The sequence below is a fragment of the Bacillus rossius genome (genome assembly GCF_032445375.1).
Source record: "Bacillus rossius redtenbacheri isolate Brsri chromosome 4 unlocalized genomic scaffold, Brsri_v3 Brsri_v3_scf4_2, whole genome shotgun sequence".
NCBI lineage: Eukaryota > Metazoa > Arthropoda > Insecta > Phasmatodea > Bacillidae > Bacillus > Bacillus rossius.
The window spans coordinates 51,761,494-51,787,899 of NW_026962011.1; the positions used below are offsets into that span (position 1 = coordinate 51,761,494).

General features: G+C 34.9%; 1 protein-coding gene across 1 annotated transcript; it reads left to right on the top strand.

Moving 5' to 3' along the window:
• Positions 1–21,602: 21,602 nt before the first annotated feature.
• Positions 21,603–24,529, top strand: LOC134541860 (uncharacterized). Its single transcript, XM_063385559.1, has 3 exons — positions 21,603–21,625; positions 22,010–22,187; positions 24,169–24,529. The coding sequence occupies exons 1-3, from the start codon at positions 21,603–21,605 to the stop codon at positions 24,394–24,396; spliced, it is 429 nt and encodes a 142-aa protein (XP_063241629.1). The 3' UTR covers positions 24,397–24,529.
• Positions 24,530–26,406: the final 1,877 nt, after the last annotated feature.

The following is a 26,406-nucleotide window of genomic DNA, read 5'->3' on the forward strand; positions in this document are numbered from 1 at the left end:
TCTGTTGTGTGATTTATCTGTTGTGTGATTTATCTGTTGTGTTGTTTGTTTTTTGTGTTGTGTGTTTTTGTGTTGTGTTTTTATGTGTTGTGTGTGGTGTTTGCTGTGCTGTGGATGTGGTGTGTGATGTGGTGTGTGATTTGTTTTGTGGGTGTGTTTTGTGTACCGTGTTGTGTGTTTTGCGTTTCGTGTTGTGTGTTTTGCGTTTCGTGTTGTGTGTTTTGCGTTTCGTGTTCTGTGTTTTGCGTTTCGTGTTCTGTGTTTTGTGTGGTGTGTTTTACATTTTAGTATTTTGTGTGTTGTGTTCTTAATGTGTTGTGTGTTTAATGTGTTGTGTGTTTTTGTGTTGTTTATTTGTGCTGTGTGATTTAAGTGTCGTGTGTTTTATGTGCTATGTGTTTTATCTGTTGTGTGTTTTATGTGGTGTGTGTTTTATGTGTTGTGTTTTATGTGTTGTATTTTATGTGTTGTGTGTTTTATGTGTTTGGTGTTTTATGTGTTCTATGTTGTATGTGTTTTAAGTTGAATGTGTTTTATTTTTTATGTGTTTTTGTGTTTTGGTGTTTTTAAGGTTGTGTAATGCGTTTTGTGTTGTCTGTTTAGTGTGGTGGGTTTATGAAGTAAGTTTTGGTATGTGGTGTGGTGAATGTTTTGTTTTGTGATGTGGTGTGTGGTGTGTGGACTTATGTGTGATGTGGTGTGTGGTGTTTTCTGCGGTAATAGATTTGGTGTGTATTTGTGTTGAGTATTGTGTGGTGTGTGTTTGGTGTTTCGTGTTGTGTGTTTTGTGTTGTGTTTAGCATTTTATGAGTTTTGTGTGATGTGTTTTATGTTTTGTGTGTTTTTTGTGTTGTGTGTTTTATGTTTTTGTGTTGTATGTGTTTTTGAGTTGTATGTGTTTTGTGGGTTGGTGTTTGTAGTGTTGTGTAATGTGTTTTGTGTTTTATGTTTTTTTGTGTTTGTGTTTTATGTATTTGTGATTAAATGTGTTTTGTGATTATGAGTTTTTGTTTTTGCTGTGTGTATTGTGTTTTATGTGTTTTTGTTTTTAGTTTTATGTGTTTTGAGTTTTATGTGTTTGTGTTCTAAGTGTTTGTTTTTATGTGTTACTGTTTTATGTTTGTATTTTGTGTTATATTTCTTTATGTATTTTGTGATTTATGTATTTGTTTTATAAGTGTTTTGTGTTGTATCTGTTTGGTGTTTCGTGTTGTGTTTTTTGTTTGTGTTTGTTTCAATTTTATGTGTTTGAGTGTAGTGTTTTTTATATTTTGTGTGTGTTTTGTGTTGTGTTTTATATGTGTTTAATGTTTTTGTGGGTTGGTGTTTTTAGTGTTGTGTACTGTGTTTTGTGTTTTATGTTTTTGTGTTATGTGTTTGTGATTTATGTGTTTTGTGTTTTTGTTTTATGTGTTTTGAGTTTTATGTGTTTGTGTTTTATGCATTACTGTTTTATTTGTTAATGTTTATGTGTTTGTGTAATATGTTTTTTTGTGATTTCTGTATTTGTTTTATATGTGTTTTGTTATATATGTGTTTTGTTTTGTATCTGTTTGATGAGTACATGTTTTTGGATGTGTTTTATGTGTTGTGTGTGTTGTTTTAATTTTTGTGTAATGTGTTTTGTGTGGTCTGTTGTGTAGTGTGGTGGGGTGTATGTAGTGAATTTGGTGTGTGGTGTGGTGAGTGTTTTGTGGTGAGGAAGTGCATGGTGTGTGGGCTGATGTATGATGTGGTGTGTGGTGTTTTCTGTGGTGTGTGTGTTGCATTTTATGTGTTTTGTATTGTTTGTTTTATGTGTTGTGTATTTTATGTGTTTTTGTTTAATTGTTTTGTGTTTTGTGTTTAATGTTTTGGTGTTTTTAGTTTTGTGTTGCTTTTTGTGTTTTGTGTTGTATGCGATTTGTGTTGTATGTGATTTATGTTGTATGTGTTTTGTGTTTTTTGTGTTGTGTGTTTTTGTGTTGTGTGTATTATGTGTTTTGTATTGTATGTGTTTTGTATTGTATGCATTTAGTGTAGTATGTGTTTTATGTTTTATGTGTTCATGTTTTAGTTTTGTGTAATGATGTTTTGTGTTTTATGTGTTAGTGTTTTATGTGTTAGTGTTTTATGTGTTAGTGTTTTATGTGTTAGTGTTTTATGTGTTATATGTTTTATGTGTTATATGATTTATGTGATTTGTGTTTTGTGTTGTAAGTGTTTTGTGTGGTAAGTGTTTTGTGTTGTAAGTGTTTTGTGTGGTAAGTGTTTTGTGTGGTAAGTGTTTTGTGTAGTAAGTGTTTTGTGTTGTATGTGTTTTATGTTGTATGTGTATGTGTTTGAGGTTTTTAGTGTTGTGTAATGTAGTTTTGTGTTTAATTTGATAGTGTTTTATGTGTTAGTGTTTTATGTGTTAATGTTTTATGTGTTAATGTTTTATGTGTTTGTGTTTTATGTTTGTTTAATGTGTTATATGTTTTATGTGTTTTGTGATTTATGTATTTGTTTTGTGTTGTTTGTGTTATGTGTTGTATATTTTTAATGTTATTATGTGTTTATTTTTACGTGTTTATTGGTATGTGTTTATTTCTATGAGTTTTGTGTGTTGGTGTTTTTAGTTTTGTGTAATGTGTTTTGTGTTGTCTGTTGTGTAGTGTGGTGGGGTGTATGTAGTGAATTTGGTGTGTGGTGTGATGAGTGTTTTGTGGTGTAATGTGGTGTGTAGTGTGTAGAATGATGTGTTAAGTGTGTGGTGTTTGCTGTGGTGTTGGATGTGGAGTGTGATTTGGTGTGTGTTTTGATTTGTGTGTTTTGTGTTATGTGTGTATGTTTTGTGTTGTATGTTTTAAGTGTTGTGTTTTTTGCAATTTATGTTTTTTATGTGTTGTTTGTTTTATGTTTTGTATGTTTTATGTGTTATGTGATTAAGTGTTCTGTGTTTTATGTTTTGTGTGTTTTATGTTTTGTGTTTTGTTTTTTGTGTGTTTTATGTTTGTTTTATGTTTTGTGTGTTTTATGTTTTGTGTGTTTTATGTTTTGTGTTATATGTGTTGTGTGTTTTATTAGTTGTGTTTTTATGTGTTGTATGTTTTATGTGTTGTGTGTTTAATGTGTGTTGTGTTTATTGTTATTAATTGTTTGTGATTTATTTGTTTTGTTATTTATGTGTTTTGTTATTTATGTGTTTTGTTATTTGTGTTTTGTGTTATAGGTGTTTTGTGTTGTATGTGTTTTGTGTTTTATATGTTGTGTTTTATGGGTTAGGTGTTGTGCATTTTATGTTGTGTGTTTTATGTGTTGCATGTTTTATGCATTGTGTGTTATATGTGTTGTATGTTGATGTTTTAAGTGTTATGTTGATTTGGGTTTTGTGTTGTCTGATGTGTAGTTGTGTAGGGGTGTATGTAGTGAATTTGGTGTTTGGTGTGGTGAGTGTTTCGTGGTGTGATGTGGTGTTGGATGAAGTGTGTGATGTATGTGTGTTTGTTTTGTGTTTTGTGGTGTGTGTTTGGTGTTTAGTGTTGTGTGTTTTGTATTTTATGTGTTTATGTGGTGTTCTTATGTGTTGTGAAATATGCGTTGTGTGTTTTATGTGTTTTGTAGGTTGATGTTTTAAGTGTTGGTTAATGTGTTATGTGTTTTTTGTGTTTTTGTTTTATGTTTTTGTGATTTAATGTGTTTTATTATTTATGTGCTGTGTGTTTTGTGTTTTATGTGTTTTTGTTTTATGTGTTTTGAATTGTATGTGTTTGTGTTCTATGTTTTTGTGTTTTATGTGGTATGTGTTTTATGTTGTATGTGTTTTATGTAGTTTGTGTGTTGGTGTTTTTAGTGTTGTACTGCATTTTGTGTTGTCTTTTGCTTAGTGTGGTGGGGTGTATTTAGTGACTTAGGTGTGTGCGGGTGAGTGTTTTGTGGTGTGATGTGTGTGGTGTGTGGACTGATGTATGATGTGATGTGTGGTTTTTGTTGTGGTTTTTGATTTGTTGTGTGTTTTTTGTTTCGTGTTGTGTGTTTTGCATTTTGTGTGTTGTGTGTTTTATGTGTTTTGTTTTATGTGTTGTGTGTTTTATGTGTTGTGTGTTTTATGTGTTGTGTTTTATGTGTTGTATGTTTAGTTTTTAGTGTTGTGTTGTTTATGTTTTTATTTTTCTGTTGTGTAGTGAGGTGGGGTGTATGTAATGAATTTAGGGTGTGGTGAGTTTTGTGGTGTGTGGATTTTGTATGATGTGGTGTATATTGTGGTGTATGGTGTTGGATTTGGTGTATTTTGTGGTGTATGGTGTTGGATGAGGGTTTTGATGTGGGTTTTGTTTTGTGTGTTTTGTGGTATGTGTTTCGTATTGTGTGTTTTGAGTTTCGTGTAGTGTGTTTTGTGTTGTGTGATTTTGTATGTGTTTTGTATATGTGTTTTGTGTATGTGTTTTTTGTGTTGTGTGTTTATGTGTTGTGTTTTATGTGTTGTGTGTTTTATGTGTTTTGTATTGTATGTGTTTAGTATTGTATGTGTTTAGTGTTGTATGTGTTTAGTGTTGTATGTGTTTAGTGTTGTATGTGTTTAGTGTTGTATGTGTTTAGTGTTGTATGTGTTTAGTGTTGTATGTGTTTTATGTTTTATGTGTTCGTGTTTTAGTTTAGTGTAATGATGTTTTGTGTTTTATCTGTTAGTGTTTTATGTGTTTGTGTTCTATATTTTGTGGTTTATGTTTTATGTTGTATATGTTTTTCTATGTGTTTTATGTTGTTTGTGTGTTGGTGTTTTTAGTGTTGTAATGCATTATGTGTTGTCTTTTGCGTAGTGTGGTGGGGTGTATTTAGTGAATTAGGTGTGTGCGGGTGAGTGTTTTGTGGTGTTATGTGTGTGGTGTGTGGACTGATGTATGATGTGGTGTGTAGTTTTTGCTGTGGTGTTTGATTTTTTTTGTTTCGTGTTGTGTGTTTTGCATTTTGTGTGTTGTGTGTTTTATGTGTTGTGTGTTTTATTTGTTGTGTGTGTTGTGTGTTTTATGGGTTGTGTGTGTTGTGTGTTGTGTGTTTTGTGTGTTGTGTGTTTTGTGTGTTGTGTGTTTTGTGTGTTGTGTGTTTTGTGTGTTTTGTGTGTTGTGTGTTTTATGTGTTGTGTGTTTATGTGTTGTGTTTTTATGTGGTATATGTGTTGTGTGTTTTAAGTGTTGTGTATTTTAAGTTATGTGTGTTTTAAGTGTTGTGTGTTTTATGTGTTGTGTGTTTAATGTATAGTCATTATTTATGTTGTGTTATTTATGTGTTTGGTGTATTATGTGTTGTGTGTTTTATGTGTTTTTGTTTAATTGTTCTGTGTTTTGTGTTTTATGTGTTTTATGTAATATGTGTTGGTGTTTTTATTGTCGTGTGATGCGTTTTTTGTGTTTTATGTGTTTGTGTTTTTAATTTTGTGTAATGTGTTCTTTATGTTTGTGTTTAATTATTTTGTGTTTTATGTGTTTGTGTTTTATGTGTTTGTGATTTGTGTTTTGTGATTTATGTTTTTTGTGATTTGTTTTTTGTGTTGTATGTGTTTTGTTTTGTATGTTTTATGTGTTGTATATGTTTTGTGTTGTATGTGGTTTGTGTTGTACATGTTTAGTGTTGTACATGTTTAGTGTTGTATGTGATTTGTGTTGTATGTGATTTGTGTTGTATGTGTTATGTGTTGTATGTGTTTTATGTTGTATGTGTTTTATGTTGTATGTGTTTTATGTTGTATGTGTTTTGTGTGTTGGTGTATTTAATGTTGTGTAATGCATTTTGTGTTGTCTTTTGCGTAGTGTGGTGGGGAGTATTTAGTGAATTTGGTGTGTGGTGCTCTGAGTGTTTTGTGGTATGATGTGGTCTGTGGTGTGTGGACTGATGCTTGGTATGGTGTGTGGTTTTTGCTGTGGTGTTGGATGTGGTGTGTAATGTGGTGGAGTTTTGGTTTGTGTGTTTTGTGTTACGTGTGTGTGTTTTGTGTGTTTTTTGTTTAATTGTTCTATGTTTTACTGTGTTTTATGTATTATGTGTTGGTGTTTTAGTGTTGTGTAATGCGTTTTATGTTTATGCTGTTTTGTTATTTTTGTGGTTTTGTGTGTTTGTGTTTGTTTTATGTGTTTGTGTTTTATGTGTTATTTGTTTTATGTGTTTGTGTTGTATGTGTTTTGTGTTGTATTGTTATGTTGTGTGAGTTTTATGTGTTTTGTGTGTTTGTGTTTTTATTTTTGTGTAATGTGTTTTGTGTTGTCTGTTGTGTCGTGTGTTGTGTGTAGTGAATTTGGTGTGTGGTGTGTTGAGTGTTTAAGGTGTGATGTTGTGTGTAGTGTGTGGACTGATGTGTTAAGTGTGTGGTATTTGCTGTGGTGTTTGATGTGGTGTGTGTGTTTTGGTTTGTATGTTGGCGTTACATGTGTGTGTTTTGTGTATGTTTTCTGGTGTGTGGTTTGCATTTTATGTGTTTTATGTGCTGTGTGTTTTATGTTTTTTATGTGCTGTGTGTTTAATGTTTTTTATGTGTTATGTGTTTTATGTGTTGTTTGTTTAAGTGTTTTTTGTTTAACTGTTCTGTGATTTGTGTTGTATGTGCTTTATGTTTAGTGTTGTGTAATGCTTTTTGTGTTTTGTGTGTTTGGTTTTTTGTGTTTAGTTTTATGTGTTTGTGATTTATGTGTTTGTGTTTTATGTTTATATGTTTTATGTGATAAATTTTTTTATGTGTTTTGTGTTGTATGTGTTTTGTGTTGTAATTGTTTTGTGTTGTAATTGTTTTGTGTTGTATGTGTTTTCTGTTGTATGTGTTTTATGTTGTATGTGTTTTGTGTGTTGGTGGTTTTAGTGTTGTGTAATGGGTTTTGTGTTTTCTGTTGTGTAGTGTGGTGGGGTATATGTAGTGAATTTGGTGTGTGCTGTGGTGTGGTGAGTGTTTTGTGTTGGGATGTGGTTTGTGGACTGATGCTTGGTATGGTGTGTGGTGTTTGCTGTGCTGTTGGATGTGGTGTTTGATGTGGCGTGTGTTTGGTGTTATATGTTTTGTGTTTCGTGTTGTGTGTTTAGTAGTGTGTGTTTTACATTTTAGTGTTTTGTATGTTGTGTGTTATATGTGTTGTGTGTTATTTGTGTTGTGTGTTATTTGTGTTGTGTGTTTTAGGTGTTGTTGTGATGTGCGTTTTGTGTGTGTTGTGATGAATGGAATGTGGTGTGATGTGTGTTGTGTGGTGTGAATTTGTAGTGTGCGGAGTGTGGTGTGATATTGTGCTGTGAGGTGTGTATTTTGTGGTGTGCATTTAGTTTTCGTGTATATTGTTTTTGCATTTTATATGTTTTGTGTTGTGTGTTTTATGTGTTTGGTGTTTTTTGTGTTTCGTGATTTGTTTTATGTATAATGAGTTTTCTGTTGTGTTTTTGAGTTTTGTGTTGCGTGTGTTTTTTGTTGTTTTGTGTGTGTTTTTTGTTCTGTTGTGTGTGGTTTGTGGTGTGTGTTTTTGTGATGTGTTTTGCATTTTGTGTTTTATGTGTTGTGTGTTTTATGTGTTGTGTGTTTCGATTTGTGTTTTTATGTATTGTGTGTATTATGTATTGTGTGTATTATGTGTTGTGTGTATTATGTGCTGTATGTAGTATGTGTTTTATGTTTTTTTTGTTTTATGTTTTTTTTGTTTTATGTTTAATGTGTTTTATGTTTAATGTGTTTTATGTTTAATGTGTTTGTTTTATATGTGTTTGTTTTATATGTGTTTGTTTTATATGTGTTTGTTTTATATGTGTTTGTTTTATATGTGTTTGTTTTATATGTGTTTGTATTATATGTGTTTTATGTGTTTTGTTATTTATGTGTGTTGTTGTATGTGTTTTGTGTTGTGTGGTGTGTTTAGTGTTGTGTTTTTGTGGTGTGTTTTTTTCTGAAGTGTTTTGCATTTTGGATTTGTGTTATGTGTTTTAAGTGTTGTTTGTTTTATGTGTTGTGTGTTTTATGAGTTGCATGTTTTATGTGTTGTGTTTTTATGTGTTGTGTGTTGGTGTTTTTAGTGTTATGTTGATATGAGTATTGTTTTGTCTGATGTGTAGTGTGTGGGGTGTATGTAGTGAATTTGGTGTGGGGTGTGGTGAGTGTTTGGTGTTGTGATGTGGTGTGGGGACAGATGTATAATGTGATGTGTGGTCTTTGCTGTGGTGTTGGATGTGGTGTGTGTTTGTTTTGTGTATTGTGGCATGTGTTTGGCGTTTTGTGTTGTTTGTTTTGTGTTGTTTGTTTCGTGTTATGTGTTTTGTGAATTGTGTTTGTATGTTTTGTGTGTTATTTGTGTTGTGTTTTATGTGTGTTTTTTGTTTAATAGTTCTGTTTTTTTATGTTATACTGTGTTTTATGTATTATGTGTTGGTGTTTCTAGTGTTGTGAATTGTGTTTATTGTCTTTTGTTTTTATTGTCTTTAATGTTTTTTGTGTGTTATGTGTTTGTGTTTAATGTATTATATGTTTTTATGTGTTTGTGATTTATGTGTTTTGTGTTGTATTTGGTTTGTGTTGTATGTTTTTTATGTTGTATGTGTTTATTTGTATGTGTTTTGTGTGTTTTTGTTTTTATTATTGTGTGTTGTGTTTCACGTTGTCGTTGTGTAGTGTGGTGGGGAGTGTGGTGAATTTGGTGTGTGGTGTGCTGAGTGTTTTGTGGTGTAATGTGGTGTGTAGTGTGTGAACTGATGTGTTGAGTGTGTGGTGTTTGCTGTGGTGTTGAATGTGGTGTTTGATGTGGTCTGTGTTTTGGTTTGTGGGTTTTGTGTTATTCTTGTATGTTTTGTGTTTGTTTTCTGGTGTGTGTTTTGCATTTAATGTGTTTTATGTTGTTTGTGTGTTGGTGTTTTTAGTGTTAAAGTGTGTTGTGTGTTATGTGTGTTGTGTTTTTTGTGTTGTGTGTTTTGTGTTTTATGATTTGTGTGTTTTGTTTGTTGTGTGTTTTGTGTGTTTTGGTGTTGTGTGTTTTATGTGTTGTGTGTTTTTGTGCTGTGTTTTTATGTGGTATATGTGTTGTGTGTTTTAAGTGTTGTGTGTTTTAAGTGTTGTGTGTTTTAAGTGTTGTGTGTTTTAAGTGTTGTGTATTTTAAGTTATGTGTGTTTTAAGTGTTGTGTGTTTTATGTGTTGTGTGTTTAATGTATTGTCATTATTTATGTTGTGTTATTTATGTGTTTGGTGTATTATGTGTTGTGTGTTTTATGTGTTTTTGTTTAGTTGTTCTGTGTTTTGTGTTTTATGTGTTTTATGTAATATGTGTTGGTGTTTTTATTGTTGTGTGATGAGTTTTTTGTGTTTTATGTGTTTGTGTTTTTAATTTTGTGTAATGTGTTCTTTATGTTTGTGTTTAATGATTTGGTGTTTTATGTGTTTGTGTTTATGTGTTTGTGATTTATGTGTTTTGTGATTTGTTTTTTGTGATTTGTTTTTTGTGTTGTATGTGTTTTGTTTTGTATGTTTTATGTGTTGTATATGTTTTGTGTTGTATGTGCTTTGTGTTGTACATGTTTTGTGTTGTACGTGTTTTGTGTTGTATGTGATTTGTGTTGTATGTGATTTGTGTTGTATGTGTTATGTGTTGTATGTGTTTTATGTTGTATGTGTTTTATGTTGTATGTGTTTTATGTTGTATGTGTTTTGTGTGTTGGTGTATTTAATGTTGTGTAATGCATTTTGTGTTGTCTTTTGCGTAGTGTGGTGGGGAGTATTTAGTGAATTTGGTGTGTGGTGCTCTGAGTGTTTTGTGGTATGATGTGGTCTGTGGTGTGTGGACTGATGCTTGGTATGGTGTGTGGTTTTTGCTGTGGTGTTGGATGTGGTGTGTAATGTGGTGGAGTTTTGGTTTGTGTGTTTTGTGTGTTTTTTGTTTAATTGTTCTATGTTTTACTGTGTTTTATGTATTATGTGTTGGTGTTTTAGTGTTGTGTAATGCGTTTTATGTTTATGCTGTTTTGTTATTTTTGTGGTTTTGTGTGTTTGTGTTTGTTTTATGTGTTTGTGTTTTATGTGTTATTTGTTTTATGTGTTTGTGTTGTATGTGTTTTGTGTTGTATTGTTATGTTGTGTGAGTTTTATGTGTTTTGTGTGTTTGTGTTTTTATTTTTGTGTAATGTGTTTTGTGTTGTCTGTTGTGTCGTGTGTTGTGTGTAGTGAATTTGGTGTGTGGTGTGTTGAGTGTTTAAGGTGTGATGTTGTGTGTAGTGTGTGGACTGATGTGTTAAGTGTGTGGTATTTGCTGTGGTGTTTGATGTGGTGTGTGTGTTTTGGTTTGTATGTTGGCGTTACATGTGTGTGTTTTGTGTTTGTTTTCTGGTGTGTGTTTTGCATTTTATGTGTTTTATGTGCTGTGTGTTTTATGTTTTTTATGTGCTGTGTGTTTTATGTTTTTATGTGTTATGTGTTTTGTGTTGTTTGTTTAAGTGTTTTTTGTTTAACTGTTCTGTGATTTGTGTTGTATGTGCTTTATGTTTAGTGTTATGTAATGCTTTTTGTGTTTTGTGTGTTTGGTTTTTTATGTGTTTAGTTTTATGTGTTTGTGATTTATGTGTTTGTGTTTTATGTTTATATGTTTTATGTGTTAAATTTTTTTATGTGTTTTGTGTTGTAATTGTTTTGTGTTGTGTTGTATGTGTTTTATGTTGTATGTGTTTTATGTTGTATGTGTTTTGTGTGTTGGTGGTTTTAGTGTTGTGTAATGGGTTTTATGTTTTCTGTTGTGTAGTGTGGTGGGGTATATGTAGTGAATTTGGTGTGTGCTGTGGTGTGGTGAGTGTTTTGTGTTGGGATGTGGTTTGTGGACTGATGCTTGGTATGGTGTGTGGTGTTTGCTGTGCTGTTGGATGTGGTGTTTGATGTGGCGTGTGTTTGGTGTTATATGTTTTGTGTTTCGTGTTGTGTGTTTAGTAGTGTGTGTTTTACATTTTAGTGTTTTGTGTGTTGTGTGTTATATGTGTTGTGTGTTATATGTGTTGTGTGTTATTTGTGTTGTGTGTTATTTGTGTTGTGTGTTTTAGGTGTTGTTGTGATGTGCGTTTTGTGTGTGTTGTGATGAATGGAATGTGGTGTGATGTGTGTTGTGTGGTGTGAATTTTGTGGTGTGCATTTAGTTTTCGTGTATATTGTTTTTGCATTTTATATGTTTTGTGTTGTGTGTTTTATGTGTTTGGTGTTTTTTGTGTTTCGTGATTTGTTTTATGTATAATGAGTTTTCTGTTGTGTTTTTGAGTTTTGTGTTGCGTGTGTTTTTTGTTGTTTTGTGTGTGTTTTTTGTTCTGTTGTGTGTGGTTTGTGGTGTGTGTTTTTGTGATGTGTTTTGCATTTTGTGTTTTATGTGTTGTGTGTTTCGATTTGTGTTTTTATGTATTGTGTGTATTATGTATTGTGTGTATTATGTGTTGTGTGTATTATGTGTTGTGTGTATTATGTGCTGTATGTAGTATGTGTTTAATGTTTTTTTTGGTTTTATGTTTTATGGGTTTAATGTTTAATGTGTTTTATGTTTAATGTGTTTTATGTTTAATGTGTTTGTTTTATATGTGTTTGTTTTATATGTGTTTGTTTTATATGTGTTTGTTTTATATGTGTTTGTTTTATATGTGTTTGTTTTATATGTGTTTGTTTTATATGTGTTTGTTTTATATGTGTTTGTTTTATATGTGTTTGTTTTATATGTGTTTGTTTTATATGTGTTTGTTTTATATGTGTTTGTTTTATATGTGTTTGTTTTATATGTGTTTGTTTTATATGTGTTTGTATTATATGTGTTTTATGTGTTTTGTTATTTATGTGTGTTGTTGTATGTGTTTTGTGTTGTGTGGTGTGTTTAGTGTTGTGTTTTTGTGGTGTGTTTTTTTCTGAAGTGTTTTGCATTTTGGATTTGTGTTATGTGTTTTAAGTGTTGTTTGTTTTATGTGTTGTGTGTTTTATGAGTTGCATGTTTTATGTGTTGTGTTTTTATGTGTTGTGTGTTGGTGTTTTTAGTGTTATGTTGATATGAGTATTGTTTTGTCTGATGTGTAGTGTGTGGGGTGTATGTAGTGAATTTGGTGTGGGGTGTGGTGAGTGTTTGGTGTTGTGATGTGGTGTGGGGACAGATGTATAATGTGATGTGTGGTCTTTGCTGTGGTGTTGGATGTGGTGTGTGTTTGTTTTGTGTATTGTGGCATGTGTTTGGCATTTTGTGTTGTTTGTTTTGTGTTGTTTGTTTCGTGTTATGTGTTTTGTGAATTGTGTTTGTATGTTTTGTGTGTTATTTGTGTTGTGTTTTATGTGTGTTTTTTGTTTAATAGTTCTGTTTTTTTATGTTATACTGTGTTTTATGTATTATGTGTTGGTGTTTCTAGTGTTGTGAATTGTGTTTATTGTCTTTTGTTTTTATTGTCTTTAATGTTTTTTGTGTGTTATGTGTTTGTGTTTAATGTATTATATGTTTTTATGTGTTTGTGATTTATGTGTTTTGTGTTGTATTTGGTTTGTGTTGTATGTTTTTTATGTTGTATGTGTTTATTTGTATGTGTTTTGTGTGTTTTTGTTTTTATTATTGTGTGTTGTGTTTCACGTTGTCGTTGTGTAGTGTGGTGGGGAGTGTGGTGAATTTGGTGTGTGGTGTGCTGAGTGTTTTGTGGTGTAATGTGGTGTGTAGTGTGTGAACTGATGTGTTGAGTGTGTGGTGTTTGCTGTGGTGTTGAATGTGGTGTTTGATGTGGTCTGTGTTTTGGTTTGTGGGTTTTGTGTTATTCTTGTATGTTTTGTGTTTGTTTTCTGGTGTGTGTTTTGCATTTAATGTGTTTTATGTTGTTTGTGTGTTGGTGTTTTTAGTGTTAAAGTGTGTTGTGTGTTATGTGTGTTGTGTTTTTTGTGTTGTGTGTTTTGTGTTTTATGTTTTGTGTGTTTTTGTGTTGTGTGTTTTATGTGTTGTGTGTTTTTGTGCTGTGTTTTTATGTGGTATATGTGTTGTGTGTTTTAAGTGTTGTGTGTTTTAAGTTTTGTGTGTTTTAAGTATTGTGTGTTTTATGTGTTGTGTGTTTTATGTGTTGTGTGTTTAATGTATTGTGTTGATTTATGTTGTGTTATTTATGTGTTGTGTGTTTTATGTGTTTTTGTTTAATTGTTCTGTGTTTTGTGTTTTATGTAATATGTGTTGGTGTTTTTATTGTTGTGTGATGTGTTTTTTGTGTTTTATGTGTGTGTATTTTTAATTTTGTGTAATGTGTTTTTTTATGTTTGTGTTTAATGATTTTGTGTTTTATGTGTTTGTGTTTTATGTGTTTGTGATTTATGTGTTTGTGATTTATGTGTTTTGTGATTTATGTTTTTTTGTGATTTGTTTTTTGTGTTGTATGTGTATTGTTTTGTATGTTTTATGTGTTGTATATGTTTTGTGTTGTATGTGCTTTGTGTTGTATATGTTTTGTGTTGTATGTGCTTTGTGTTGTACATGTTTTGTGTTGTACATGTTTTGTGTTGTATGTGATTTGTGTTGTATGTGATTTGTGTTGTATGTGTTTTATGTTGTATGTGTTTTGTGTGTTGGTGTATTTAATGTTGTGTAATGCATTTTGTGTTGTCTTTTGCGTAGTGTGGTGAGGAGTATTAAGTGAAGTTGGTGTGTGGTGCTCTGAGTGTTTTGTGGTATAATGTGTTCTGTGGTGTGTGGACTGATGCTTGGTATGGTGTGTGGTTTTTGCTGTGGTGTTGGATGTGGTGTGTAATGTGGTGGAGTTTTGGTTTGTGTGTTTTGTGTTACGTGTGTGTGTTTTGAGTGTTTTTTGTTTAATTGTTCTATGTTTTACTGTGTTTTATGTATTATGTTTTGGTGTTTTTAGTGTTGTGTAATGCGTTTTATGTTTATGCTGTTTTGTTATTTTTGTGTTTTATGTGTAATTTGTTTTATGTGTTTGTGTTTTGTGTTGTATGTGTTTGTGATTTATGTCTTTTGTGTTGTATGTGTTTGTGATTTATGTCTTTTGTGTTTTATGTGTTTTGTGTTATATTTTTATGTTGTGTGTGTTTTATGTGTTTTGTGTGTTTGTGTTTTTATTTTTGTGTAATGTGTTTTGTGTTGTCTGTTGTGTCGTGTGGTGTGTGTAGTGAATTTGGTGTGTGGTGTGTTGAGTGTTTAAGGTGTGATGTTGTGTGTAGTGTGTGGACTGATGTGTTAAGTGTGTGGTGTTTGCTGTGGTGTTTGATGTGGTGTGTGTGTTTTGGTTTGTGTGTTTTGCGTTACATGTGTGTGTTTTGTTTTTGTTTTCTGGTGTATGTTTTGCATTTTATCTGTTTTATGTGCTGTGTGTTTTAAGTTTTTTATGTGCTGTGTGTTTTATGTTTTTTATGTGTTATGTGTTTTATGTGTTGTGTGTTTAAGTGTTTTTTGTTTAACTGTTCTGTGATTTGTGTTGTATGTGCTTTATGTTTTAGTTTTGTGTAATGCGTTTTGTGTTTGGTGTGTTTGGTTTTTTATGTGTTTATTTTTATGTGTTTGTGATTTATGTGTTTGTGTTTTATATTTATATGTTTTATGTGTTAAATGTTTTTATGTGATTTGTGTTGTATGTGTTTTGTGTTGTAATTGTTTTGTGTTGTAATTGTTTCGTGTTGTAATTGTTTTGTGTTGTATGTGTTTTATGTTGTATGTGTTTTGTGTGTTGGTGGTTTTAGTGTTGTGTAATGTGTTTTGTGTTTTCTGTTGTGTAGTGTGGTGGGGTATATGTAGTGAATTTGGTGTGTGGTGTGGTGTGGTGTGGTGAGTGTTTTGTGTTGGGATGTGGTTTGTGGACTGATGCTTGGTATGGTGTGTGGTGTTTGCTGTGCTGTTGGATGTGGTGTGTGATGTGGCGTGTGTTTGGTGTTATGTGTTTTGTGTTTCGTGTTGTGTGTTTAGTGGTGTGTGTTTTACATTTTAGTGTTTTGTGTGTTGTGTGTTATATGTGTTGTGTGTTATTTGTGTTGTGTGTTTTAGGTGTTGTTGTGATGTGCGTTTTGTGTGTGTTGTGGTGAATGGAATGTTATGTGATGTGTGTTGTGTGGTGTGAATTTGTAGTGTGCGGAGTGTGGTGTGATATTGTGTTGAGAAGTGTGTATTTTGTGGTGTGTATTTTGTTTTCGTGTATATTGTTTTTGCATTTTATGTTTTGTGTTGTGTGTTTTATGGTGTTTTTGTGTTTCGTGATTTGTTTTATGTATAATGAGTTTTCTGTTGTGGTTTTGAGTTTTGTGTTGCGTGTGTGTTTTGTTGTTTTGTGTGTGTTTTCTGTTCTGTTATGTGTGGTTTGTGGTGTGTGTTTTTGTGATGTGTTTTGCATTTTGTGTTTTATGTGTTGTGTGTTTTATGTGTTGTGTGTTTTATGTGTTGTGTGTTTCGATTTGTGTTTTTATGTATTGTGTGTATTATTTATTGTGTGTATTATGTGTTGTGTGTATTATGTGCTGTAAGTAGTATGTGTTTTATGTTTTTTTGTTTTATGTTTTTTGTTTTATGTTTTATGGGTTTTATGTTTAATGTGTTTTATGTTTAATGTGTTTTATGTTTAATGTGTTTTATGTTTAATGTGTTTTATGTTTAATGTGTTTTATGTTTAATGTGTTTTATGTTTAATGTGTTTTATGTTTAATGTGTTTGTTTTATATGTGTTTGTTTTATATGTGTTTGTATTATATGTGTTTGTATTATATGTGTTTGTATTATGTGTTTGTATTATATGTGTTTTGTTATTTATGTGTGTTGTTGTATGTGTTTTGTGTTGTGTGGTGTGTTTAGTGTTGTTTTTGTGGTGTGTTTTTTTCTGAAGTGTTTTGCATTTTGGATTTGTGTTATGTGTTTTAAGTGTTGTTTGTTTTATGTGTTGTGTGTTTTATGAGTTGCATGTTTTATGTGTTGTGTTTTTATGTGTTGTGTGTTGGTGTTTTTAGTGTTATGTTGATATGAGTACTGTTTTGTCTGATGTGTAGTGTGTGGGGTGTATGTAGTGAATTTGGTGTGGGGTGTGGTGAGTGTTTGGTGTTGTGATGTGGTGTGGGGACTCATGTATAATGTGATGTGTGGTCTTTGCTGTGGTGTTGGATGTGGCGTGTGTTTGTTTTGTGTATTGTGGCGTGTGTTTGGCGTTTTGTGTTGTTTGTTTTGTGTTTGTTTTGTGTTATGTGTTTTGTGAATTGTGTTTGTATGTTTTGTGTGTTATTTGTGTTGTGTTTTATGTGTGTTTTGTGTGTTTTTTGTTTAATTGTTCTGTATTTTATGTTTTACTGTGTTTTATGTATTATGTGTTGGTGTTTCTAGTGTTGTGTATTGTGTTTATTGTCTTTTGTTTTTATTGTCTTTAATGTTTTTGTGTGTTATGTGTTTGTATTTAATGTATTATATGTTTTTATGTGTTTGTGATTTATGTGTTTTGTGTTGTATTTGGTTTGTGTTGTATGTTTTTATGTTGTATGTGTTTATTTGTATGTGTTTTATGTGTTTTGTGTGTTTTTGTTTTTATTATTGTGTGTTGTGTTTCACGTTGTCGTTGTGTAGTGTGGTGGGGAGTGTGGTGAATTTGGTGTGTGGTGTGGTGAGTGTTTTGTGGTGTAATGTGGTGTGTAGTGTGTGAACTGATGTTATGAGTGTGTGGTGTTGGATGTGGTGTTGGATGTGGTGTTTGATGTGGTGTGTGTTTTGGTTTGTGGGTTTTGTGTTATTTTTGTGTGTTTTGTGTTTGTTTTCTAGTGTGTGTTTTGCATTTTATGTGTTTTATGTGTTTTGTTTTTTATGTGTTGTGTATATAAGTGTTTTTTGTTTATTTGTTCTGTGATTTGTGTTGTATGTGCTTTATGTTTTAGTGTTTTTAGTGTTGTGTAATGCGTTTTGTTTTGTGTGTTTTGTTTTTTATGTGTTTATGTTTTGTGTGTTTTGTTTTTTATGTGTTTATGTTTTGTGTGTTTGTGATTTATGTGTTTGCGTTTTATGTTTTATATGTTTTTATGTGTAAAATGTTTAATGTGATTTGTGTTGTATATGTTTTGTGTTGGTGCTTTTAGTGTTATGTTGATTTGCTTTTTGTGTTGTCTGTTGTGTAGTTTGTTGGGGTGTTTGTAGTGAATTTGGTGTGTGGTGTGGTGAGTGTTTTGTGGTGTGTGGACTGATGTGTGATGTGGTGTGTGGTTTTTGATGTGTTGTGTGTTTTAAGTGTTTTGTGTTTTTTGTGGTTTATGTTTTGGTGTTTTAGTGTTGTGAAATGTGTTTTGTGTTGTCTGTTGTGTAGTGTGGTGGGGAGTGAGCTGTGAGCCTCGGGGAGCGATGGACTGCGAGTCGCCGCCGACGCACGTGCGGTGGAATTACGCCGCGGGCAGAGGTGTATAATGCTTCGACACAGCGCCAGGCAGTCCGTGCCTGGGTTGGCATGGATGGGGCCGTACCTCCAGCTGGTACGGAAGGAAGTGCCTCGCAAGAGAATACTTCGATAAGGTAAAGAGGCGACACGCAGTATTGTTCGGATTTGGCGAAAAAACTAAATTTTGGAAGCACTATTACAGTTCACGTGCGTGTGTTAATTAACTGTGTCTGTGCTATCTACAATATCAAACAAAATTGATACTAAGAAAGCTTTGATTTTTTGTTTAAATTTCAACCCACGTTTCTACGGCAATAATTCTTTTCATCAAAAACTGATTCAGCCAAAGTTTTAGATGAAGTTTAGGATTCATACAATAAATTATAACGGATATGATAGTGTATCTATTTTAAAAAAAAAGTAATTATTTTTTACTTGAAAATATTATTTCCACCCATTGGATTAAAGGTTGGATAAACAAAAATTATTTTAAGAACAGTTTTAGTCAATATTTAGAGTTAAAAAAAAGAGAATGGATACGATAATGTACCGGTTAGGGAAGTTTTATTTATTTTTTCTTATTCCGTCCCCAGGTTTTTTCAATCTCCGAAGCAATGGCTCATCTTATTATAAATTGTTTCAGACAAGAGTTTTAGATAAATATTATAATATTTACAAACAATTGTACGGATTTGATAGTGCGCCTACTAAGGGAGTTATGAATTTTTTGTTATTCAACACCTGTTTATTCACCCCTTACAGACATGTTTGGTCGTATAAAAATGATTTAAGACCAAAGATTTTACAATAATACAGGACAGATTTAACAGTTTACGTGGTAAGTGAAATAGGCAAATTTTAAAATTCTACACCTTTATTTTTTCAACCCCCTGCAACAATGGTTCATCTTATCAAAAATTGTTTCAGATAAAAACTTGAGATAAAATTTTTAATATTAATACAAAATTCGCACGAATTCGATGGTGTTCCTGAAGGGCGTTATGGTTTTTTTTGTCCTCCAACCCTTGTTTTTTCAACACCTTGCAGTTATAGTTGGATGTATCAAAACCTTATTCAGGCAAAATATTTTGGTATCACTCCTACAAGTTATAGTACTATCAAACAGATGTGATATTTTCTTATTGTGGTAGTTACAGCGATTTTTCTCTTTTAAAAAAAAATACCTTCCACATTTATACCCGTTTGGTCGGATATTGCCCATTATTTTCCACTACTAGATTTTATCTATCAGTTTGGAAGAGATTTGTGAAAAACTGCGACAGGTGTCTGTCCACGAATAAGTGATATATATATATATATATATATATATATATATATATATATATATATATATATATATATATATATATATATACACACACATACATACATACATACATACATACATACACACAAACATGCACACACACACTTTTGATTTGACGATTGTTTTAGGGTTTATGGATCATGAAACCAAAATCTATATAAAAAAAATTCCGAAAGTATCACCATGGTAACGGCTACAATAAATAGGTAGTATTTATTTGAAATATACCATAACATGTGAGCGAGTATTTTGAAAATACACTTCAATTACGAATCTCGGACATGAAATTTAACGTGCAATTGTTATAAATAATACCGAATGTGATAATAATAAGTAAATTGTGTTTTAATTACATTCCTTGACGCGAATCTCCCGTAGTTTCAGCACCCGCCGCTAGAATTCGCTGCCGGAGCAGCTACGTCGACTATTGAATCATTCCATTTGCAGAGCGAAATTTTAAACCACCTAATGAAACGACTCTGATTAGAGCAAAAAAGACTTGAAAAAAATTTAAACTCGGATTCGGACTTGATTTTTGACAATAAATTTTATTAAAATACTGCCCTTCTTGTTAAAATTCATTAAACAGGGGCGATTTCTCTTTGGAGACGTGAAAATCGTCATAAAGTTTCCCACCTGAGGCAGTGTCTACATGGTTCTTAAACAATGGACCTCTTTCAGAATTTCAAAACAACCACGGACTCCTGTCGAAAACAATTGTAAGAAAAGAAAACAACGCTTTTAAAAAATCACTTTTACTGGTTAGTTTACATTGGTCAGCAGGTTAGTTTTTAATAGCCCTACTGAAAACAATTACGATGGTTGGAACTTTAGTAGTGGCAACACTGCTCTAAAGATACCACGCAACGGAACCAAATAATGTCGTTTTATACCACACATTAGTTACATACCTACCTTACCTCGGAGCAAATGGACTCTTCCTTCCCACATCTTGCGCATGCGCAAAGACGAGAAGTACAGAGCCTCGTGTTAGCTGGCGGTAGAATGTAGTGTTGTCACGATGTTTTCTAAGGGAAGCCTACAACTCACGTAGTTTCGGTTCCCTGCAAGAATTTCCGAAGATTTCCGAAATTTTTCGTTTTGGTATTAACGCCACTTCAGCCGCTAAATCAGAAGTTTCCAATGAAGACAAGCATATTGTGACTGACCTAACCTAACTCTTAGATATTTTTAATTTCAATTTTTGAGAAAAATCCGAAGTTGCACGAACGTGATAGGGAACAGAAACTACGTGAGTTGTAGGCTTCCCGTTTTATAAACAGGAACAACGGAGTTAAACTAACACCGAATTGCCAGAGGTTGTACAAATTGACAGTGTCAACAAGGTCTTCAACAGACTTGCAAGGAATCTGCACTGACTTTCGGAACAGCGGCGAGGTGGGTAAAAGTCTCCAGCGCAACAATGTGGCAGACATACGCAGGCCAGGTCGTTCTAGTGTCAGTGAAGAAGAAGTGTATGTGTGCTCTTCTGTGATACGACGCTGCTCGCAACCACTTGGAGCGCTATGAGCGCGAAGGAGAGTTTTCTGACGTGACGTCAAATAAATTGATGAACGCCGGCTGCACGCACGAAAAAGTGTCCCGTAACGCACATTGTCCCGTTACGCTTTGTCTCGTTACGCTCATTGTACGCTTGCGCCGCATCTATCTCTCTTCCACTCGATTGGAACAACCATCGATTTGACGTTTTCGAGGCACATCAAAATTGAAACACTCCCATTCGTTTCCTACTTTTCCTATCATCGTCCTATTCTTAACAGAATAACACAGATTGGAAGAAGTTAAATAGCAAACATGTATAAAAGTTATAGTTAAAATAATCTCTTCATTAAAGTAATAAACATATTTGAATTAATGAGTGTAAATAAAAGTAAATGTATCAATTAAATTGAAGATTTCATTTCACTCCTTCTTTGAATCCATACAAAATAGTGATAATTCAATAAAAATGATTCTTTTATTCATAAAAGTGTGCAATCATTTCATCAATGTTTTGTTATGACGTTGTCACGTTAAACTATCGCTGTAAACCGACTTTACAGACAACCAAATTTTTTTCAACGCCATAATATCACGCCGGATGAGACACGAGCAACAACTGAAACGCCAATCGAACGAATGGCGTCATGACGGGTCGCCCCGTGGATCGATAGTTCTTCAGAACCTCAGAAGTGTGAACGTTATGGTGAATCTCGTGTACGACGGTGATGGTGTTATCTTAACGCACGCAGTTCCCCTACAGCAGAACGTCAATGCGCAGTTCACTTATGGAACACAGCCTGCGACAAGTTTTAGAAAGGAGCGGCGACGCTTTCTGCAGAACCCACCCCATAATTCTGCAGGACAATGCCTAGCCGCATGCAGCACAAACTGTGGCTAATGGAAGTACACCATACTCTTTGGACATGAGCCCTTGTGACTTTGACTTGATCCCTAAGACGAAGGAACCACTTAGTGGCATTTGCTTCATATATGTTTTAAAAATTCTTCAGGCAGTAGACCGCTCCACTCGAACTATCACCGCGCTGCTGAAGGTATCCCGCTACTTCCCCATCGCTGTCAGTCGGCTGTGCACAATGCTGGTGACTACATTGAAGGACAGTACAAATTGGTAACATGCATGTTTTTGTATCAGTTGTAAATGAATAGTTGCCACTATTTGAATCCCAACCCTCGTGTATCATAACTAGATTAATGAGAAGGATGCTGTTGTTTGGACTGAGTGAACTCGCTAAATTGAGGTGTGTCGTCTTCGACAAGGCAAGGCGCATCTTTGACGCCTTATCGATTACGATTTTTCAGTTTAAACAGACGCCAGAAGTGAGAATCCGGACTCAGAATCAAAAAGAATGGACATAGCCCCGGTCTGGCGACACGCGCGCGCTTCTAACCCCCCCCCCCCCCCAGAAACTTGAAATTCGAATCTGGATCCGCCGTTGTGACGTCATCGCTCACGAGTTCCAAACGATGCCGTTCATACGCCCCTCGAGGTCAGTTCAAAAGGAAGGAGTCAGAAGGGGGGGGGGGGATAGAGAGAGAACACGAGGTACGAAGTTAACCGACCCATAAAGTAAAAGAGAACAAACGCAAATCAGTCACGACGGAATTAGAAATGAGCGTGGTTCGAGGCGGTTGGAGTCGTGAATCTTGCGGGAGTCCTGGACAGGCCTCCGCGCCGTGATTCCTCCAGGGTGGCGGATGTGGGCAAGGAGAGGTGGAGGAGGAGGAGGGAGATGGAGGGAAGGAATGCGTCGCAAGTGGGCTCAAGGAGAATCGGAAAGAGAGTAATAAAAAAGGAGCCAGGGGGGATAGAGGTGAGTAGAGGGGGGAGAGAGATGAATTAGCGAGGCGTGCCCCGCCCGGGGTCGGAACAGGACGGGCGCAGGCGAAAACGCTCCTTATCGACGGGGGTCGGCGGCTCCGGAGGACTGCGGGTGCCCGGGTATAAATACCGGCGGAGTTGCGGCCGTCGACACACTCCGCTTCTGGCGCGCTGTTGCTGCTGACGAGTCCGCCGCTCTCGAAGAAGTGACCGCCAACATGAAGGCCTGCGTGAGTATCCGCCCAGCCGGTCCCATGCCCGCAACCGAGTCTCGTTGTCGAGGAACATACACGCACTCTTAGACATTACAGTCAAATTTACGGAATATATTTCTAACAAACAACTAACACGAAATAAACGAACAGTTCCTCGTGGAAACTCCGCCGGGTTATGACTCCCGATTTTTGCATTACGTTGTAAACAAGGTACACACACCAGTGGGAGAGAAATTTTTTTTCCCCCCTTAGACGTAAAAGGTTTTTTTTTTGAAAGTTTAGCTACCATTATTGCTGAATCGTGTTCAAAGTAAGTGAGATTCAAGTAACAAAACTGCTCTTCGTAAATTTAAGGTAGAAATTTCTGACAGTGTAGAGGACGCCCAACATTTATCACGTCAAAATCTATACACGTATGCTGAAACTGTAACGGGAGTTTTGTCTGCGGATGGGATGCATACATTCGATAGTCTAATATTTGGCAATCACGCCGAAACCTAGTAGAAGCATTCGGATGAAACTGACCACAGTAATACACGTCGTTAAATAACAAGTTGTGGCATTTCCCGTCGTCCCCACAGGACGCACAGCTGTGCTCTCGCGCGCGGGCAAGATGGCGGCCGTCGAAGACCCCCGGGGTCGCTGGACTCGAACCCACGACCCCAGCTCGGCAGGAGCGTGGAGCGTCAGCGGTCGCCCGTCGAAACCGAGAAAGAGTTAGGAAAATGCCGATGGCCTGGTTCAAGACTGCAATAACCGGAATATACAGGGTTTCTTTATTATTTTTTTTAAATATATAAGTGACAGTTCGTCTAACATTAAACAATATACATTTCCTGAAAAAAAAATTGTTACATAGTATTGTATTGTATTAATATAAAATAAAGTAAGTTATACAAGATACTGCACGAGACAACAAGATATAAACAGGAACAAGCCCCACAAAACTATATATTATGATAATAAGACCCCAGAAAACATGGTTCAACTAAGATAACACGAATCTAGCAACCCCTAGTTTATCCTTAAATGGGATCAGATATTTGTGGTTGGAATAAATAGAGGACATATATACAGGGTGAGTCTGAATTTGACCAAAAAACTACAGTTCCAGGTTCATCACGACAAAAACTGTCTATTGAAAACATATTCGAGGGTGGTATACGTATTTGCAGTTGAAGCTGTAAATAATAGAGAAATTATTTAAGATTGAATAAAGTTCTACAACCACCAAAAAAAAATTCTGTCACTGTACCAAAAATTATATCATGGAAATAATGGTGGTAGTGGCAAGCCACAAAAATATGTGGAAAATAAAGGTGTTAACACGAAATAATTTTGCAACAGTGGCAATATTTATCTAAGTTATAGAATTTCGTTCAATTAAACACGATCTAGCTGTTCAGTGTTGTATGTTTGATGCTTCCTCTATCATTCACGATACAAATGTTGCTCAGGTTCAAATCCAAACACGCGCACCAGCCACGAGACGTACTTTAGACGATGAGTCGTGTTAGGTTGTCGGCTTGTTCCGATGTGATGAACGCGCACGGGTGTTGGAGGTTGTCCGCCCGCGTTAAAACCTCAAGTAAAAAAAAAAAATAGAAATTAACCACAGTTATGTTATAATTAAAATCAAACTCATGGGTGAAAACACAGAACAATAACAAAAAAAAATGTTTGTTAAATTATTACATCATTATTTTTTTTTATTTGTTTTGTTGAAACATATTCCTGTCACGGAATATTTTGTGGTGTTTATATCCTTGTTGACAACAGCAATTTTTTGCTTAATTTTGTGTTTTTTGCCTTTTTTCGGGTTTTATTTATATATTTCTTTATTTTTATTTTTTAGTTTTTCTTCAACAGAAAAAGTTTTTAGCAATGGCGTATGTCCAAAAACTTACATCAAGTCAAAAATGTGTGCGGGAGGCAGGTTGTTCTCTGCCGTCGGAGAAGCGGTCGGGCTGAACGTGGCACACGGTCCTTGTCGCAGGTCGCCGTGCTGCTGCTCGCCCTGGTGGCCGTGTGCTCCTGCTACCCCGCCGAGCCGGAGCCCAAGGAGGGCCTGAAGGGCTCCGAGGCCGTCTACCTGGCCGCGCCCTACGCCTCCTACTACGGCACGCCGCTCGCCTACAGCGGCTACCACGTGCCCGCAGTGCCCGCCGTCTACTCCTACCGGCACGCCCTGGCGCCCCTCCCCGCCGTCGCCTACCTACGCTAGCCCTACCCCCCTCTCCCTGCCACTCCTCACTCCCGTGACGTCACCGCGAGCCCGCTTCCACCCCTCGCCTGCTGTGCTCTTGACATGCTCTCTAGCTGAATAAAAACAACTGTCATCTCTCCCAAACAACAAACACGATCTTTCTTCATTATTACCGAACCTTCCAGAATGGTATTATAAGCTAGAGACCTGAAAAATTCGCGGGTTCATTTCGTGTTATGCTAAATTGCAAACAATTCTACCTTAGTGCGGCTTCTGCCCTTGGTCCACTGTTAATCTGGAGGACTGGGGGCCAATTAGAGACCCTCACTCATAGAAGTGTCGAATCACAGGCCACCCAGTCGTGAAGAATCACAAGTCAGCAGCCAGTGAACAGTTGGCATTTTCCCGAGTGTGTAGAGTGTAGTAGAGTCTATCCTGGAGGTCATTGAAGCCGCGAATTTTGCAGATCTCTAGTAATATACATTCGGCGAAAAAAAAGGTGTGCAAAGTTGCTAAGTTCGTTAGAAGTGACACTTCAAGCTAATAAAATCTACTTGTACGATAAAACTACGCAATAAATAAAGTACACAGCGACATCTTGTGTACGCAATGTGCAGCCGGGAGTCGGCCTGAGTGTGTGTATCGGCCTGTTGCCAGCGGCTGTGTCCAAGAGTGGTGGTAGCAGGAGGACTGTGTCGCAGATCAGTTTCACAAACATGCTTTCCTTTCAGGTTTGGTATGTGCTGACAAAGCTGCCTCAGCAGTAAAACATCAAAACTTTTCATCTTTATATGTTCAAAATAAATTTTTAACGATACAGATTAAATAAATACCTTCCCATAACAAAAAAAAAATGTTATAAGAAATATTATTTAAACAGCAAGTATAAATCTACGCACAAGAATCACGTCTGTGTGTCTTTCGGAATGCATCGTTCGAAATACAAAGGCTTTAAAAAATTACAAGCCAAAACAAAATAATTTTGAAGCAAGTTTTTTCAAGCATAACCACCTTAAAAAAAAACTTTAAAACCACGTTGAAACGATAAGGTAGTAACTCATGTCTACGTAAAAACAAATAACACGCAATAAAGTTGGCATTGAAAGCAGCAAACCTTACCTTCTAACGATGATAAAATGTGTACCAGCTGAAATGTGCAAGCGAATGTGTTCCACTTTAGTTCTACGGCAGTTCAGAAACAGCGTCGCCTGCTGCGCTGCTAATGCAATCTATGTGTGATCGGCTGCGAGTAAGTGTTACTTTAAGATATGCAGTAATTCACTTGAACGGTAAAATTAAACATTAAGGAATCGAATGGAAGTTCACAATCGTTCCATTCCTCACGGGGTCTACACGCCAGCCCGCAAACGGTTAGGTACCTGCGAGTGCCGAATAAGCGAAGCGCAAATTTAAATTACCTGTTAAAAAAATGGTAAGGAACAAACATGGGTAAGAAATACTGCAAAGAGTTTTACCTTTGTCTTACTCTCTACTCTGTTCGTTATTCTTCTCGAAAACATTTTTTTTTGACATGATAACGTCTTATAAATCGATGAACGCCGGCTGCCCGCACGAAAAATTGTCACGTTCCACCTGAGCCGAGCGTGCAAGAACCGGCCAACCACCGTACGAGAAAATCTTCTATAATATCAAACAGGTTAAGGCGGGCTTTTTAACTAATTGTTCGTGATTATATTTAAACAAATTATTTAAATTAAATTTGCAAAATCCGTAAATAATATTTTAAAATTAAAAAAGTATGCAATTTTTCATCAAATTTTTCTTATGACTTCATCACGTATAATTATCGTCCGTAAACCGACTTTACAGTCAACCCCCTTGTTTTAAACCGCGTCATCAACAATATTCGTTACATACCTTACGCATATTAGCTCTATTACCTACTAACTTCCGTAATCATATTATTATGATATTACTCTATCGGCTGTAAAAAAAAGTTTCACTTAAATATATGAGTTTTTTTATAAGGTTTAAGTGAAATTCTATATTGTAATCAGAACTGAATTT

Coding starts and splice junctions, on each gene's coding strand:
- LOC134541860 (XM_063385559.1), top strand. CDS start 21,603: ATGCCGTTCATACGCCCCTCGAG. Junction 21,626..22,009: donor CCGTTCATACGCCCCTCGAG/GTCAGTTCAAAA, acceptor GGGTCGGAACAG/GACGGGCGCAGGCGAAAACG. Junction 22,188..24,168: donor CCGCCAACATGAAGGCCTGC/GTGAGTATCCGC, acceptor TCCTTGTCGCAG/GTCGCCGTGCTGCTGCTCGC.